We start from the raw sequence: 16,362 nt of genomic DNA, 5'->3' as shown, positions 1-16,362 counted from the left end.
ACATTGGACACAAATTCCTCAATCTGATTGACAAACACTTTCCCAAAGACAACACCCTAAGAAAAGTATTCAACAAGAACAACATTAAATTGAGCTACAGCTGCATGAACAATATACGACAAATCATCTCAAACCACAACAAAACAATTGCAAATGAGCCGTCGGCCCCCAGACAGAGCGACTCCAAAACCAACAAAGGCTGTAACTGTCGAAAGAAACCTGATTGCCCTCTCAACGGGGGGTGCTTACAAACATCAGTTGTCTACCAATCTAAGGTAATACGCAAGGACATTAACACATCCGACACATATGTAGGATTAACCGAGGGAGAATTCAAAACCAGATGGAACAATCACAAGGCTTCTTTCAGGAACAAAAACCTGTGAAATACCACAGAACTCAGCAAACACATTTGGGACCTCAAAGACAATAATGTTGAATATTCAATAACATGGCAAATTCTTGCATCCAGCACACCTTACAATAGTGGTAATAAAAGATGCAACCTATGCTTGAAAGAGAAACTGTTTATTATTTACCGTCCAGACCTGTCATCCCTCAACAAGCGCAGCGAAATTGTAACAGCATGCCGCCATAGACGGAAACACCTCCTAGGTAACACATGAGCCAATCACCACGCCCCTACGCCAGCCTGTACCCACCCACTCTGTGCCCTATATAAACCATGGTATGCGAATGCTCCCATTAAAATCTCCTGATGATTGAGGGTACCCCCCTCATGAAACAGGCCTGTAGAGATGAAATAGTCTTGTGATTTTTTTCCCACACATACATATATATATATATATATATATATATATATATATATATATATATAGTACAGTACACAGTAATGAAAACACAGTTGTTCTACTAACTGTACTGTACTTACTGCTTACTTTAAAAAAAAATAACTCTTACCTTTCACTATTTGAGTAGCCTTTGTTCTGCCATTTGAGTACTGGCGAGCGATCTCTGAATCCGGGAACATATCCTTCACGGATTTGTTGAAAACATCCGCAAATTAGAACGGGATGTTGTTTGCAGTATCAGCATAACCATCTTTGTCTCGGGCCATGACTGTCTCTTCTTCGTTCTTCTGCTTCGTCTCTGTTATGTTTTTGGACATTACTACTTGCCGTAGTTTTGACGCAATGCATGATGGGAATCCGTATGTTGTGTGTCAGTTTATTAACGTGCCGGCTGGAATAAACACATGCTGAGAAATAGCTCCGTGCCTGCCTATTTATATATAGATATATAGATAAACCTATGGATAACGGAGACATATATTATGTCTCCTTTTCAGGTGAGAGAGGACGCTAAAGGCAGTGCCTTTAAGGCACGCCCCCAATATTGTTGCCTGGCTGGAAATCGGGAGAAATTCGGGAGAATGGTTGTCCCGGGAGATTTTCGGGAGAGGCACTGAAATTCAGGAGTCTCTCGGAAAATTCGGGAGGGTTGGCAAGTATGACTCACACACGCACACACAGACACATCCACATCCACACACACGCACAAACACACACACACACACACACACACACACTCACACTCACACTCACACTCACACTCACACTCACACTCACACTCACACTCACACTCACACTCACACTCACACTCACACACACACACACACACACACACACACACACACACACACACACACACACACACACACACACACACACACACATTCTTGTATTTGTACCTTCTTGAGACCTCCGAAAAATGCCTACCCCTTTAGGACCACCCTTTCTAGATATATAAAGATTTGTATTTACAGCTTTAATAAAATATACAAACCATGCAAATATAAAAAAAGGCAAGCTTTTAGTAATTTTTTTTTTTGTAATTGGTTTTTAATCTTCATTATTTACTTCAAGTTAATACAGTATGTCTCTATATAATTTTTTTTTTTTTAATACATTTTGGCCAAAGGGGGCGCATTTCAACTTCTTACACACACTTGTTATTACATATGTTGGCCAGAGGGGGAGCACTTCAAATTTTTACACACACTTGTTATTTCATATGTTGACCAGAAGGGGAGCACTTTTAAAACCGACACACAGTCAATTTGAACTTTTTCACCGGTCCTCATATAGAAGGTACTTTTCCTTGTTGATGTCTCAAGAAGGATAGAAATACAACACACACACACACACACACACACACACACACACACACACACACACACACACACACACACACACACACACACACAAATTTCATTTCAGGTTCTCCTCTAATTCTGTTACTGCAGAAACAAACATTTAGACACGATACCTGGCCAGCAGAGGCAGGTGTATTGTTTGACTCCCTCCAGGCATGTGGCACCATGTTGACAGGGATGAGAGACACACTCGGCGACGTCCACTTCACAGTGGTCTCCCTCAAATCCCGTGTCACTGCAGTCACATTCATAGCTGGAACAAAAATGTATTTCATAGTTGAAGATGAATCATGTGATCGCAGACACAACTGATATTGATAATCTGAGGAGGGAAACAACATTTTTTCACCAGTTGTAGTTTGTTAAAGGAGCCATATGTAACAATTTCATGTCAAGTCATCATTAAAAGGCCCTGATATGGTAAAAGGCATTAATAAATCATGTTCTTTTTGAATACCTTTATAACATAACAGTTGCTCAGCCGGGATATGCTCATTTCAAAATTAGATTTACAGCCCCGAAATCTTGTTATAGTTATAATTTTGATGCCCCGCCCTCCACCATTAGCGTTTAGAAAGTCTGTGAGTGTGTTACATTCAGGTTGCCAGTTACACACCGCCATCTTTGTCTAGCTCCTGCCACTGGTAAAGTTACTAAACATGTCACGCTACGATTCTCAACTTATTCATGACAAAGCCAGGAACAAAACAAGAATTTGTATCGGGGATGCCTTTGAAAGATGGAGACAATTGAAGGGGGAGAAGATCTTTTCATCTGACGCCAAACCTGCTAATTTGTAATAAAAGGAAATGGACATTTTGTATGTAAAAAATGTATTGTCCAATACAGTCTATGATCTTATCTAACAAAGCTAGTGTGTTCGTTCAACGAATGCTTAGCATGCTAATCCGGACAATGACACATAAAGGCTAACGGGGGAAATATATGCCCGTTAGCCTGTATGTCGATGAGTCATTGGGCAAAATATCTTTTTGACAAATAAAACCTATGTGGATATGGGTAGTGTCAGTGCCTATTTCGTTTTCAATATGCTGATACGCTGAGGAAATGGGTTCCAACATTTGCACGGCTGTCATCATGGCATTGTGAAACGTATGGAGACAGCCAAATCACATGATAAAATAATTCCTCAATCGTGTTGGCATATTGTGGACTACATGTACCAAGTTAAACGGCAATCTGAAACATTTGAAACAGTAGCCTATAGGCATACCTTGGTAAAATTTCTCCATTTCATTTTTGAAGTGAATTATATTTATATAGCACTTTTGTTTTCTCTAGTGACTCAAAGCGCTTTACATAGTGAAACCCAATATCTAAGTTACATTTAAACCAGTGTGGGTGGCACTGGGAGCAGGTGGGTAAAGTGTCTTGCCCAAGGACACAACGGCAGTGACTAGGATGGCGGAAGCGGGAATCGAACCTGCAACCCTCAAGTTGCTGGCACGGCCGCTCTACCAACCGAGCTATGGAACCTCAACCAGAACCTCAACCTAGGGGTTGAGGTTCTGGGATCATAATAGCTGGAAGTTTGAAGTTCCTTGGAGTAGCCCAGTCGATCGAGCTGGATTCGGCTGCATATCTGGCAACATCAGTCAGGGGGAGGAGGAGGAGATTACAGAATTTTGACCGTCATTGCAGTACCATTTCTGGCCAGATTCCTACATATGGCTCCTTTAATGGCAGTCTGAGTAATTCCAAAGTAAAGTGTGTTACAGTCAAAAAGGATCACTGTTTCCAAATCACACTTTGTCAAGATGGTCTCGATCTTAGATAGCCTCTTACACCGAAAAGTCATGAATCTGCTATTGAATACAAAACCAGTCATTTTCACTCCCATATTTGAAATGACAGGTTTTTCGACCATGTCTAAGAGTATAGGTCCACAGGTGCATAATACCAACACCATAACGATAATAATCAGTCCCTCCAGGATGTTGCAGTTACGGGAATTCATGCATATTAAACCAATCAACATGAATTATGCCCAGCCCTGCAACTTTGTCCAATGTCTGCAATTTCCCTGCACATTTTGGGAAATCATCATTTACGGCAATCAAATTGGACACATTTGGTGCGCAAATGCACACATCGACTGTCTAATCAATACTTGTTCACGTAAACAAGGAAGGAACAACAATAAATGGGAAAGGAGTTGGCAGTCATCTGCATAACAGTGAAATGAAGTACAATACTTTCATGATATCGTGCCAAGCGGTAATATGTACAAAAATAATGGCCCAAGGATTAGTGAAGTGAAGTGAAGAACCAGAAACACAATTCAAGAGATCTGTGTAATGTGTTATGTGATTTGATTGCTATTTATGTTACTTTCTTGTGTTCATTGGCATCGTTTTATTGCTTTAGGTGAAGTCAAGAGCAACAAGTTAACCATAACTTATTGGAAAGATGATTGATGCTTCCTGACCTGTTGACTCTGTCACGGCAGGAAGCTCCATTGCTGCAAGGCTCACTCGCACACTCGTCAATATCAGCTTCACAATGTATGCCTTCAAATCCACGTGGACATTCACATGAGTATAAACCAATAAGGTCGTGGCACATGGCTCCATTTTGGCAGGGGTTCGATTCACACTCATCTATTTCACTGTCACAGTTGACTCCTGATATAAAAGAGCAAACACAAGTCTATCGTTAGAACAGAGAGATTCTACCTAATAAAGACGGTCGACCTGATTAGCTATATGCACGGTGGCAACCCTGCTGCCCTCCGCAAGAGCGCTAATAAAAATACATTTATAGCACACACTGAACAAGGCACAGACAACACACATGGAAGCGTAAGGAATGATGTTGATGATGATGAATATTTATTGAGTGTGTCACAGTCAGTTCCATATCGTACATATAAATTAATGCGAGAGAACAATCTTGTGCTCACTAACAATATTATTATTGTTTCACAAACAAAATGAAATTCAACATACCTTAAAAGGTTAATGGAAAGAAGTATAAACATTTTGAATCCCAACTCTTTTACATAGTTAAACTTTAACGAATAACATGCGTTGTCCTCTGAATGACATTTAATCACATTTATCTGGATTTATATAACTCGATTTATTCAGATTAACGTGTTTAGAATAACTCAATGTATCACAAAGTACATCCATAATCACATTCAAAACAAGCCTGGACCTATGGAAGTAGAATTGTCTCACATCAACTTATATATATCAATATGATATTAATACATATGCATATATTAATAAATATACAAATACAAATGTGATATTCAAATAAATTTAATAATTTGTATAAATAAACGCGTATTTATAAATATATTTTTGAGATTTGAAAATACATACAAATACATTTATAAATATAAAAATGTGACATACAAATAAATCAAAAATTGTATAAATAAACGTGTATTTGTAAATATATTTTTGAGATTTGGTTATAAATGTGCTTGTGTGGAGGGAGATGTTGTCAGCGCTGCCTGAAGGAGCAAAGGTCACCGCCTCTGTCCATGCGTGGCAGTGCTGATGGCGAGACACAGCTGGCAGGTGATTAGATTTCACAGGTGGTACGTGGTAATCTAATCATCTGTTGTCTTTAAGCGGCCGGGAGCAAGAGGAGAGAAAGGATACGGACGTGACTGAAAGGTCATGTTCTGCGTAAGAAAGACTTTGAGAAAAACCTATGTGCGTTAAAACTTTGTTAAAATGGCTCTTGTGAAGTGTCTGTCAGTGGGACCACTAGAAAGCAACTTCCACAGCCTGATTTTGTATTTGTATTTGTATTGAATTTGCATATGTGGATCGCTTTGTTGCTTTTGTGTCAATGAGACATTCCTCCCACAAACCAGATGCACAAATAAATGTGACCTAAACACTCCCCTGAACAACCAGCAGAGGGCACTGCAGCCAGAGCGGTCTTGGTCACAGAGCATTATATGCATTATATGCAAAATGCCCGGAGTTCTCTGCACAAAAACATTCCACATCTTTACAGAGAGAACGCACAACGGGCCTGAGCTAGCTAACATTAGCATTGTATTAGCTAATATTTATCCAGTTAATCTGAAAGACTGTGCTAGCTTCTTATTTTATTGTATCAATGCCGTTTAATGACTTTGTCCCGATGTAGATACTGATCTCTTATCAGTGCAGTGTGTGGCTCTGGCTGCAGTGCCCTCTGCTGGTTGAATTTTCCTATCAGGAAAAAAGTAGATTGTATCCTCTGCAAATAAGACCAGCTTTGAACATTTTGAAGCATTGCATAGATCATTATTTTTAAAAGATCTTTGTACTCAAAACTGATCCCTGCGGGACACCACATGGAATATGAAGAAATGATGCGCAACTGTTATTTCACTTCACAAACTGATGCCTGTTCGTAAAATAGGTTTCCATTCACCTGTAGTTCACTTCCCTGATTCTGTACCATTCTAATTTGTTAAATAGAATGGTATGATTACTAGTGTCCAATGCTTTTTTTAAGTCGATGAATTTTACTATTGCAATTTTTTTTTTGTCTACAGAAATGATCATTTTCTCAATTGTATCATTTGATGCTAGTGAAGTTGATCTGTTAGTTTTAAATCCATACAGATATTTGGAAAGTAATTTTTGTTTGTCTATGATGTTTTCCAATCGATTGTTCAACAGTTTTTCTAATGGTTTAGAAAATATAAGCAGCATTGAAACAGGTCTGTAATTTGTGAAGAAATATCTGTTGCCGGTTTTGTATAAACTTTTGCCATTTTCATTTTTGTGGGTAAGGTAGTAGTTTTGAATAATACATTGAATATCTAAGTTAGTGATATTGAAATGTTATGTTTAACCCTTTTTATTAATGTCATATCCAATAGTCAGTGGAGATATTGTTTTTTACATTTACTCACTACAATTATGATCTCCAGTTCATCAGCTAGTTTTAAAAATATTATATGTGGATTTGTTTTCATAAGACGATCCTCACTCTCATCAATAATTTTAGAATTAAGGATTTTGCTTGCAAGGTCCGTTCCTATGTTAGCGGAAAAAAATCATTCAATCGCTACATCATTTTCTATGAAAAACTTTGGGTAATTAATTTGTTGGGCTTCCTTTGCAGTGACACTATTCAAAATGTTCCACAATTTATTTGGATACACCTCTCTAAATGACACAGATCATTTTTCACATATAGTTTTGCGTCTTTCACAAGTTCCAGTAAGAGTTCATCATTCAACTCTGTCAGCCACCTGTTGTCAGGTACAGTTCCCAAATATTGTAGGTTGTGTAATCATCGTGACTATGCCAGTGCTTAAACGGTGCATGAACTGTACCTAAAAAATAACATTTACATTTAGGTTGAAGGAAAACGACTTGGGCTGTAGGTTTCTGGGTAAAACTTTTATGTCAACGTATAATGTGACAGTATTCTTTCTGTACCCCATCCGTGTGTGTGTGTGTGTGTGTGTGTGTGTGTGTGTGTGTGTGTGTGTGTGTGTGCGTGTGTGTGTGTGTGTGTGAGAGAGTGTAGATTTAGACTCACCCGTAAAGCCGACGAGGCACTCACACGTGTAGTGGTCCTTCTCGTTGATGCAGGTAGCATTGTTAGCACATGGCCTGGATGCACACTCATTAATGTCAATTTCACAGTTGTAGCCCTGGAATCCAGGCACACAGAAGCAATGAAACTCTGCCACCCCATCAATACAAATAGCGCCATTTTGACACGGTTCTGACAAGCACTCATTTATATCTTCTTCACAAATCTTCCCATCGTATCCTGCTATACACTGGCATCTAAAGCCTTGTGGGCGCAAAATGCAAGTGCCATTGTTAACGCAGGGTTTGTGAATGCAATCATTTACACGCCGATGGCATGCTGGGCCTCCATAACCAGCGGGACACCTGCAAAAGTACCCATTCAGCTGATCTACACACAGAGAATATGGCTCAGAGCAGGGGTTACTCTGGCACTCATCCACCTCTTCTGTGCAGTTATTCCCTGATAGTCCATCTGGGCAACTGCAGTGGTATTCTGGCATACCAGGAGTGCTGATGCAATCTTCACATGGAGCAAACGAACAAGCATCATAGAGCTGATCGCAATTTTTGCCCATGTATCGAACCCCTTCGTTGACACAAATACAAGCATAATCATCCTTGGTGTCCACACAGGTAGCTCCATTTTGGCAGGGTGCCGACAAGCACATGTCAGGTGTGGCTGTGCAAAAGATTCCTGAAAAACAAAACAAAGAGTTTAGTTTTCCGTTCTGTGCGGTGGGTGTTTCCTTTTAAGTCTTCGACTTTGGGGTTGTCTCGTGTGCATTTCGTCAATTGTTCTCTATGAAGAGGGTGAGTCCATAACATGCTAAATGGCCGACTGAATTATTGTATGCATTTGATGTGAACAATTTCAATGGTCCTCAATGACCTATTCAACAATTCATTGGTCTGATGTGACAAACAAATTTATTGGCGGTAAGTGAAGCTTGTGAACCTGAAAAAATCCATACGTTCGCACAGTTCAAAGCGTGGGAGATAAAAGTAGCGGCTTATAGTCCTGAAATTACAATAATGAAAATTTGGTTTGTTAACTAGAGATTTACTAGAGAAATAGTTATATCCTGTGCGATGGAAGGATATAGTAGCCTCTGTGTGCTATGCACCTGAGTTTGCCATAAGACAGTTACACTGATGAAGAATACAGTAACATCACTTTTTAGTTGTTTTTTTTAGGTAATTGTGCCAAAGGAAAAAAAAGGTGTCAGCATAGAAGTGAAAATTAACTTCATTAAAACTTCCAAGAGGATAAACACCCACGTGTGTTCTCAACTGCTTGACTCCAAGATTCTTTCTGTCATTAAAGATAACAATTATCAATGATTTCATGCTGTTACAAAAAGATCTGTGAGTAGAAAAAGGTTATTTTTCCAGACTTGCCTGGGACAATATTTTAAGAAGGGACGGCGTGGCGCAGTGGAAAAGTGGCCGTGCGCGACCCGAGGGTCCCTGGTTCAATCCCCACCTAGTACCAACCTCGTCATGTCCGTTGTGTCCTGAGCAAGACACTTCACCCTTGCTCCTGATGGGTGCTGGTTAGCGCCTTGCATGGCAGCTCCCTCCATCAGTGTGTGAATGTGTGTGTGAATGGGTAAATGTGGAAGTAGTGTCAAAGCGCTTTGAGTACCTTGAAGGTAGAAAAGCGCTATACAAGTACAACCCATTTATCATTTATCATTTAAGAAGGTCAACAAGACAAAAATAGGGATACAACTGCCTACCACCAACTTAGAAACCCTTAGTTTCTAAGTCAGGCCCTTGCCTGATCTACGAAGATACCAAATACCACGTGCTAAACTATAAAACTCTGTGTCCTATTAGTGGGTGTGTTGTGTGTGATCTACTACAACTATGTGTGCAATTGATTACAAGTACAAAAGTGGTGCAATTAAAGTGTCTTTAATTGACACTGGGGCAGATGACTGCATTGTGGAATGGGACTTTGTGGACAAGAATAAGTTGACCAAAGTCGAACTCAGCACTCCGAGAGAGGTTCATATGTAACGGGTATAAGAAATACTTTGATTATTTGAGTGAAATTCCTGCTAAAATATGTATATTGTTTTGTTATGGAATGAGAGGTCCATTTGGGCCATCTGCTGGTACCTAAAAGTCTATAACTATGACCGCAAACCGGAAGCTGTTAGCAGACTTCCCGCACTCTGCTAGTGGTAAGCCACGGTCTGAAATTACTCTGCAAAGTATTATAAATTATATTAAAGCTAACGTGAGATTTATTGTAAAATACACAGTTATTTAACAGTAGTTGAAATGCTACATTGAGGAATTTTCGTTTTGAATTGGTTGTTGCTCAAGTCAGATGTACTACTCTTTTGCACTGAAGTCGATATTATTTTCCCCCTGTAGACATCGAAACCAGCGGAGGTGCTAACCACATATTGTGTGTATGTGCGTTCTGATCACTCATTGCAGGTAATAATTGTTGCACTATGTGCGTTTTATGTGTCAAGACGTTCATATTTAAGTTTGTATCGCTAGTCAAAACTAGAGGGTGCTAAAAGTCCATTTAATTATTTGTGTCATGTCACGTCTTGTATTATATTTTGTATTTTTCTATTTTCTATTTCATAAATATATAAAAAAGGATGATGTTGGTTAAAAACCAAGTTAAGAATATGATAAATAATTAATTGTAATACCAGTAAAGATAAATGCAAGTTAAAACCACTATACGATCACACGTTAAAAAGTATACTGTTAAAAACCATTGTATTAAGTCCCATCTGTAATTGCATTTCATGTAATTATATAAATATGAAAATGTTATGTACTTGAGCAGACTTCCCGCACTCTGCTAATGACATCGAAACCAGCGGAGGTGCAAACCACATATTGTATGTTCATTCTCATCACTCATTGCAGCTACCAGTAAAGAGCCACATCATCCAATCCAGCCTGTGTGTGGGTTCTTGGCAGGGCGGGTACACAGCAGTTTCATTGGTGCCGTGACCTGAGACTTCTATCAAGTTCGTCGAACCGGTGACTGTTGTACCTACCATCGGTTCACAGTATTTGTGAGTTCACAGTTTACAAGGGTAGCATATATTGCAGTGAAGCTCATTGCTGTACACTGTACAGTGTGTCACAGCGGCACAGATCATTTTATGTGGCATAGCAGTAACGTGTCACACAGACTGCTGATTTGTTTTATCATTTTAAAGTTAAAGTTAAAGTTAAAGTACCAATGATTGTCACACACACACTAGGTGTGGCGAAATTATTCTCTGCATTTGACCCATCACCCTTGATCACCCCCTGGGAGGTGAGGGGAGCAGTGAGCAGCAGCGGTGGCCACGCCCGGGAATCATTTTTGGTGATTTAACCCCCAATTCCAACCCTTGATGCTGAGTGTCAAACAGGGAGGTAATGGGTCCCATTTTTATAGTCTTAGGTATGACTCGGCCGGGGTTTGAACTCACAACCTACCGATCTCAGGGCGGACACTCTAACCACTAGGCCACTGAGATTCTATTTGCCATTTTCTTATTGATGATTTCACAAAGTGGGGTGGACTGTACTGTTTTGTGGCAGACATTTTTGAAACATGTCTTTTCAGAGTAATCCACTTTTCCCACGGTTTGGCACACCCATTCATGTTGGCAGAGGCAGGGGTATGCCTACTCCCATCCCCTTTTCTGTTGATAGTCCTGCCCCAGGTGTTAGTTTATCCTCATTAGAGGCAGTTTCCAATCCTAGCGTACATAATGCAGCTAACCAGCGCACTAGCTCTTATTTGCCTCAAATCAAGAGGCAAATCAGATCCTATTAGTGGCGTCTCTGAGTGTGTAGCTGACCACATGAGGACTGTCATTCAGGGGATAGGTCAACAGTTAGCTGATAGCATCATGTCGCGTATACAGCCACTTAACACAGTAACTCCTGATTCAACTTTCACACAGAATGTAACAAGCACACTGAGTCAGCCTAGCCATGTATCTGATGTATCTCAGGTTCAGGTTATCACACAGAGGAAGGTTAAGGAACCACCATATTTTGTAGGAGATGGGTCGGATTCAATTAAGGTGCATGAATGGGAAGATCTGATGAGAACATTCATTAAGAGGAGTAATGTGAGCATCGAAGAGCAGGCTGAGAAGATCCTTATGCATTTCGGGGGGAAAGCTAAGGATGTAGTGAAGTTTGGCATTAGGAACAGTAACATTGATATGCATGCTCAGCCCGACCTGATTTATGGTCTACTTAGAAAACACTTTAGCTGTACTAGGTACTCTTCTCTCCCCTTAGCTGACTTTTTCTCGACTTTGCCTAAAGACCAGGAAGACCCCTATGACTACTGGCTGAGACTGAACAGAGCAGCTGACCTCGCCATTGACTGTCTGAGAGAGCAGGGCAAGACGCTGGACAACCCTGAAACGGAGGTGACTCGCATGTTTATTAGGAACTGTTCCTGCAAAGACCTGGCCCTCACTTTTAGATCCAAAACAATCGACAAATGGTCAGCGTGTGAAGTACTAGAGGTGCTGAACGAGTACCATGCTGAGATGAGCGGCAAAGCAACTCCCCCAGTACACACTGTGAAACGGTGAGCCATATTCCAGCCCTTGACCGCAGTGGTCATGAGCCACCTCAGACCTAGAGCCCTCAGTATGTCCCCCTAGCGGAGGTGATGGCTATGTTGGAAAAGGTTCTGCTGCGTGGGACCTCTAACCAGTCACAAGTGAGGAAGCGAGCTCCACCCAGGTGTCATGAGAACAGAGTTGACGGGTTCACTGACATGCCATGTATGATTTGCAAAGATGACGGTCACAGTGCTTTCTCTCATTGCCGGGAGAAGAGGTTTTGCTTCAAGTGCTATGCTCCAGGCCATTCACGTCATCACTGTCCAGCGAGGAGGACCACCTCACAACCTCAGGAAAACTGACCGATAAGCACATAGTGGAGGACTGTGCAGTTAAGCACCTTGTCTGGGGAAAGTTACCTGATTCAGCTGTGATGTCAGTAGGCAGTACCGTGGTCGTTGAGCCGACCCAGTCTAAAACCAGACCCAAACAAATCCTTGTTGGAAGGGTTATTACTTCACTTTGGGGAGATCGATGGGTGCTCGTTAAAGTCATCAACCCTACAGACAGAACTGTGGTGTTGAGAAGGAACGCCAAGATCGCAGATGTGTCCTCCTGTATCGCAGTGGAGAACCTACCCAAAGCAGAGGAGGTCAAGTGCAACATGCAGTGTGTGCAGAGCGAAGATGTGCATCCGAGGTCAGAAGAGGACATGGTGCGTGAACTGGAGACTCTGGGTCTGCAAAACATTGATCTGAAGTCATGCGAAGTGTCACTGCAGTGGAAAGACAAGCTTGTTCACATTATTGAAAAATATGAGTCAATCTTCTCCAGACACAAGATGGACTGCCGAGAGGCCAAAGAGTTTGTGCATCGCATCCACCTTGTTGATGACAAGCCGACAGAGGTGGGACCAAGTCATTGTTTTGCAAGTCTCAAGTCTTTGCCCTCAAGTCTTGAGTCAAGTCCCAAGTCAAGACAGGCAAGTCCCGAGTCAAGTCCAAAGTCAAGACTGGAAAGTCTCAAGTCAAGTCCCAAGTCCTGCATTTTGAGTTTCGAGTCCTTTCAAGTCCTTTTAACCACCGACTAATATATTTACACAGATTGTGTATGCTTTTAAAATGCTGTATTTTTTTTATTAAAACAAGTGCATTTGAAATTGCAGGAAAAAAATAGTGCTGACATTGCACTTTATAATAGCACTATTTACCAGTCATTTTAAACATTTAACTCATTCCTATACAGCAGGGGTGCTCACACTTTTTCTGCAGGCGAGCTACTTTTCAATTGATCAAGTCGTGGGGATCTACCTCATTCATATATATATAATTTATATTTACTTATTTATTAAATATATGTTTTTGTTAACAAGTTAGAGGTGTTTAATGATAATGCAAGCATGTTTAACACATATAGTTAATATTGTTAATAAATTAAAGGTGTTTAATGATAATACAAGTATGTTTAATACATATAGTTAATATTGTTAACAAGTAAAGGGTGTTTAAAGATAATGAAAGCATGTTTAACTCATATAGTTAATATTGTTAAAAAATTAAAGGTGTTTAATGATAATACAAGCATGTTAAATACATATAGTTAATATTGTTAACAAGTTAAAGGTGTTTAAAGATAATACAAGCATGTTTAACACATATAGTTAATATTGTTAACAAGTTAAAGGTGTTTAATGATAATACAAGCATGTTTAACACATAGTTAATATTGTTAAAAAATTAAAGGTGTTTAATGATAATACAAGAATGTTTAATACATATAGTTAATATTGTTAACAAGATAAAGGTGTTTAAAGATAATACAAGCATGTTTAACATCCATCCATCCATCCATCTTCTTCCGCTTATCCGAGGTCGGGTCGCGGGGGCAGCAGCTTAAGCAGGGAAGCCCAGACTTCCCTCTCCCCAGCCACTTCGTCCAGCTCTTCCTGTGGGACCCCGAGGCGTTCCCAGGCCAGCCGGGAGACATAGTCTTCCCAACGTGTCCTGGGTCTTCCCCGCGGCCTCCTGCCGGTGGGACGTGCCCTAAACACCTCCCTAGGGAGGCGTTCGGGTGGCATCCTGACCAGATGCCCGAACCACCTCATCTGGCTCCTCTCGATGTGGAGGAGCAGCGGCTTTACTTTGAGCTCCTCCCGGATGGCAGAGCTTCTCACCCTATCTCTAAGGGAGAGCCCCGCCACCCGGCGGAGGAAACTCATTTCGGCCGCTTGTACCCGTGATCTTGTCCTTTCGGTCATAACCCAAAGCTCATGACCATAGGTGAGGATGAGAACGTAGATCGACCGGTAAATTGAGAGCTTTGCCTTCCGGCTCAGCTCCTTCTTCACCACAACGGATCGATACAGCGTCCGCATTACTGAAGACGCCGCACCGATCCGCCTGTCGATCTCACGATCCACTCTTCCCCCACTCGTGAACAAGACTCCGAGGTACTTGAACTCCTCCACTTGGGGCAAGATCTCCTCCCCAACCCGGAGATGGCACTCCACCCTTTTCCGGGCGAGAACCATGGACTCGGACTTGGAGGTGCTGATTCTCATCCCAGTCGCTTCACACTCAGCTGCGAACCGATCCAGTGAGAGCTGAAGATCCTGGCCAGATGAAGCCATCAGGACCACATCATCTGCAAAAAGCAGAGACCTAATCCTGCAGCCACCAAACCAGATCCCCTCAACGCCTTGACTGCGCCTAGAAATTCTGTCCATAAAAGTTATGAACAGAATCGGTGACAAAGGGCAGCCTTGGCGGAGTCCAACCCTCACTGGAAACGTGTTCGACTTACTACCGGCAATGCGGACCAAGCTCTGGCACTGATCATACAGGGAGCGGACTGCCACAATCAGACAGTCCGATACCCCGTACTTTCTGAGCACTCCCCACAGGACTTCCCGAGGGACACGGTCGAATGCCTTCTCCAAGTCCACAAAACACATGTAGACTGGTTGGGCAAACTCCCATGCACCCTCAAGGACCCTGCCGAGAGTATAGAGCTGGTCCACAGTTCCACGACCAGGACGAAAACCATGTTTAACACATATAGTTAATATTGTTAATAAGTTAAAGGTGTTTAAAGATAATACAAGCATGTTTATCACATATAGATTCCTTTCTTTCATGAAGACAAGAATATAAGTTGGTGTATTACCTGATTCTGATGACTTGCATTGATAGGAATCAGACAGTGGTGCTGATAAGGTCCGCATTTTCGAATGGAGGAGAAAAAAAGTCCTCCTTTCTGTCCAATACCACATGAAAGTGGTTGGTTTTTGGCATCTTATTTGTCCAGCTTCCGTACTCCTTTGTATACACTTTACAAAAAATACATTGTCGGCAAACTCTGTAGCTTGCTAGCTTGTGCACGCCAGCTTTCTGAAACTCCTATTTTGTTAGCGCAACTGTGCAACTGTGCAGTCGGTCTTTGGAGTTTTGACGACAGGTACGGCGCCAGAGTCTGTTGAAATAAAGTGTTTCTCGCCTTCCAGTCGGTAATTTTAATGAGCTGGCAGCAGCCAGCGTCATCTCAGAAGACCCTCGGGTGCCGTGAATGTCAATCAAGTGACGGAAATGACGTCATTGGGAAGATTTATGATCGCTCATTTTTAGGACTATTTTTTTAATGCCTGGCTGGTGATCGACTGACACACCCTCCGAGATCGACCGGTAGCTCGCGATCGACGTAATGAGCACCCCTGCCCTAGGGTAAACTGGGTGTAACACACGGCACACTGACAAAGTTTAACCTATTATGACTATAACAATCTACAAGGTTAATGTAGGTTGCTTCTCTTTCTCCCCCTCCATTTTTCTGCATTCTTTCGTATCTCAAGTTATCATTACGTATATGTATTGTTGCATTTAAACAACTGTATTGTTGATAATAAAGGTAAATTATTGGTATCGTTCATTATCAATAGCGCTATTTCTATTGGTATTTGTATTGATCCATTTGTAGTGTAATAATGCTCATTGTCATTTCTGTATTATTTTTTATTTTTCGCTAACTGCTTATTTGCTATTACTTTTACCATCATATTTGTACATGTCGTATTTGCTGATGTTGCTCTATTGTTGTTGTTGTTGTT

At 41.2% G+C, this 16,362-nt stretch overlaps 1 protein-coding gene across 1 annotated transcript in view; it reads right to left on the bottom strand.

The window, feature by feature from the left end:
• crb2a (crumbs cell polarity complex component 2a) overlaps positions 1–16,362 on the bottom strand; it is a 74,082-nt gene that overhangs the window by 27,794 nt on the left and 29,926 nt on the right. Inside the window, exons 2-4 of the mRNA XM_061980585.1 lie at positions 7,703–8,395; positions 4,626–4,821; positions 2,290–2,429 (exon numbers count right to left, since the gene is read on the bottom strand). Coding sequence (XP_061836569.1) covers positions 2,290–2,429; positions 4,626–4,821; positions 7,703–8,395 — 1,029 coding nt within the window. The remainder of the gene's footprint in view (positions 1–2,289; positions 2,430–4,625; positions 4,822–7,702; positions 8,396–16,362) is intronic.

Source organism: Nerophis lumbriciformis, linkage group LG20, assembly GCF_033978685.3.
Source record: "Nerophis lumbriciformis linkage group LG20, RoL_Nlum_v2.1, whole genome shotgun sequence".
Taxonomy (NCBI): Eukaryota; Metazoa; Chordata; class Actinopteri; order Syngnathiformes; family Syngnathidae; genus Nerophis; species Nerophis lumbriciformis.
The sequence above is the reverse complement of the archived record's forward strand: the minus strand, read 5'-3'. Positions and strand labels throughout refer to the sequence as shown.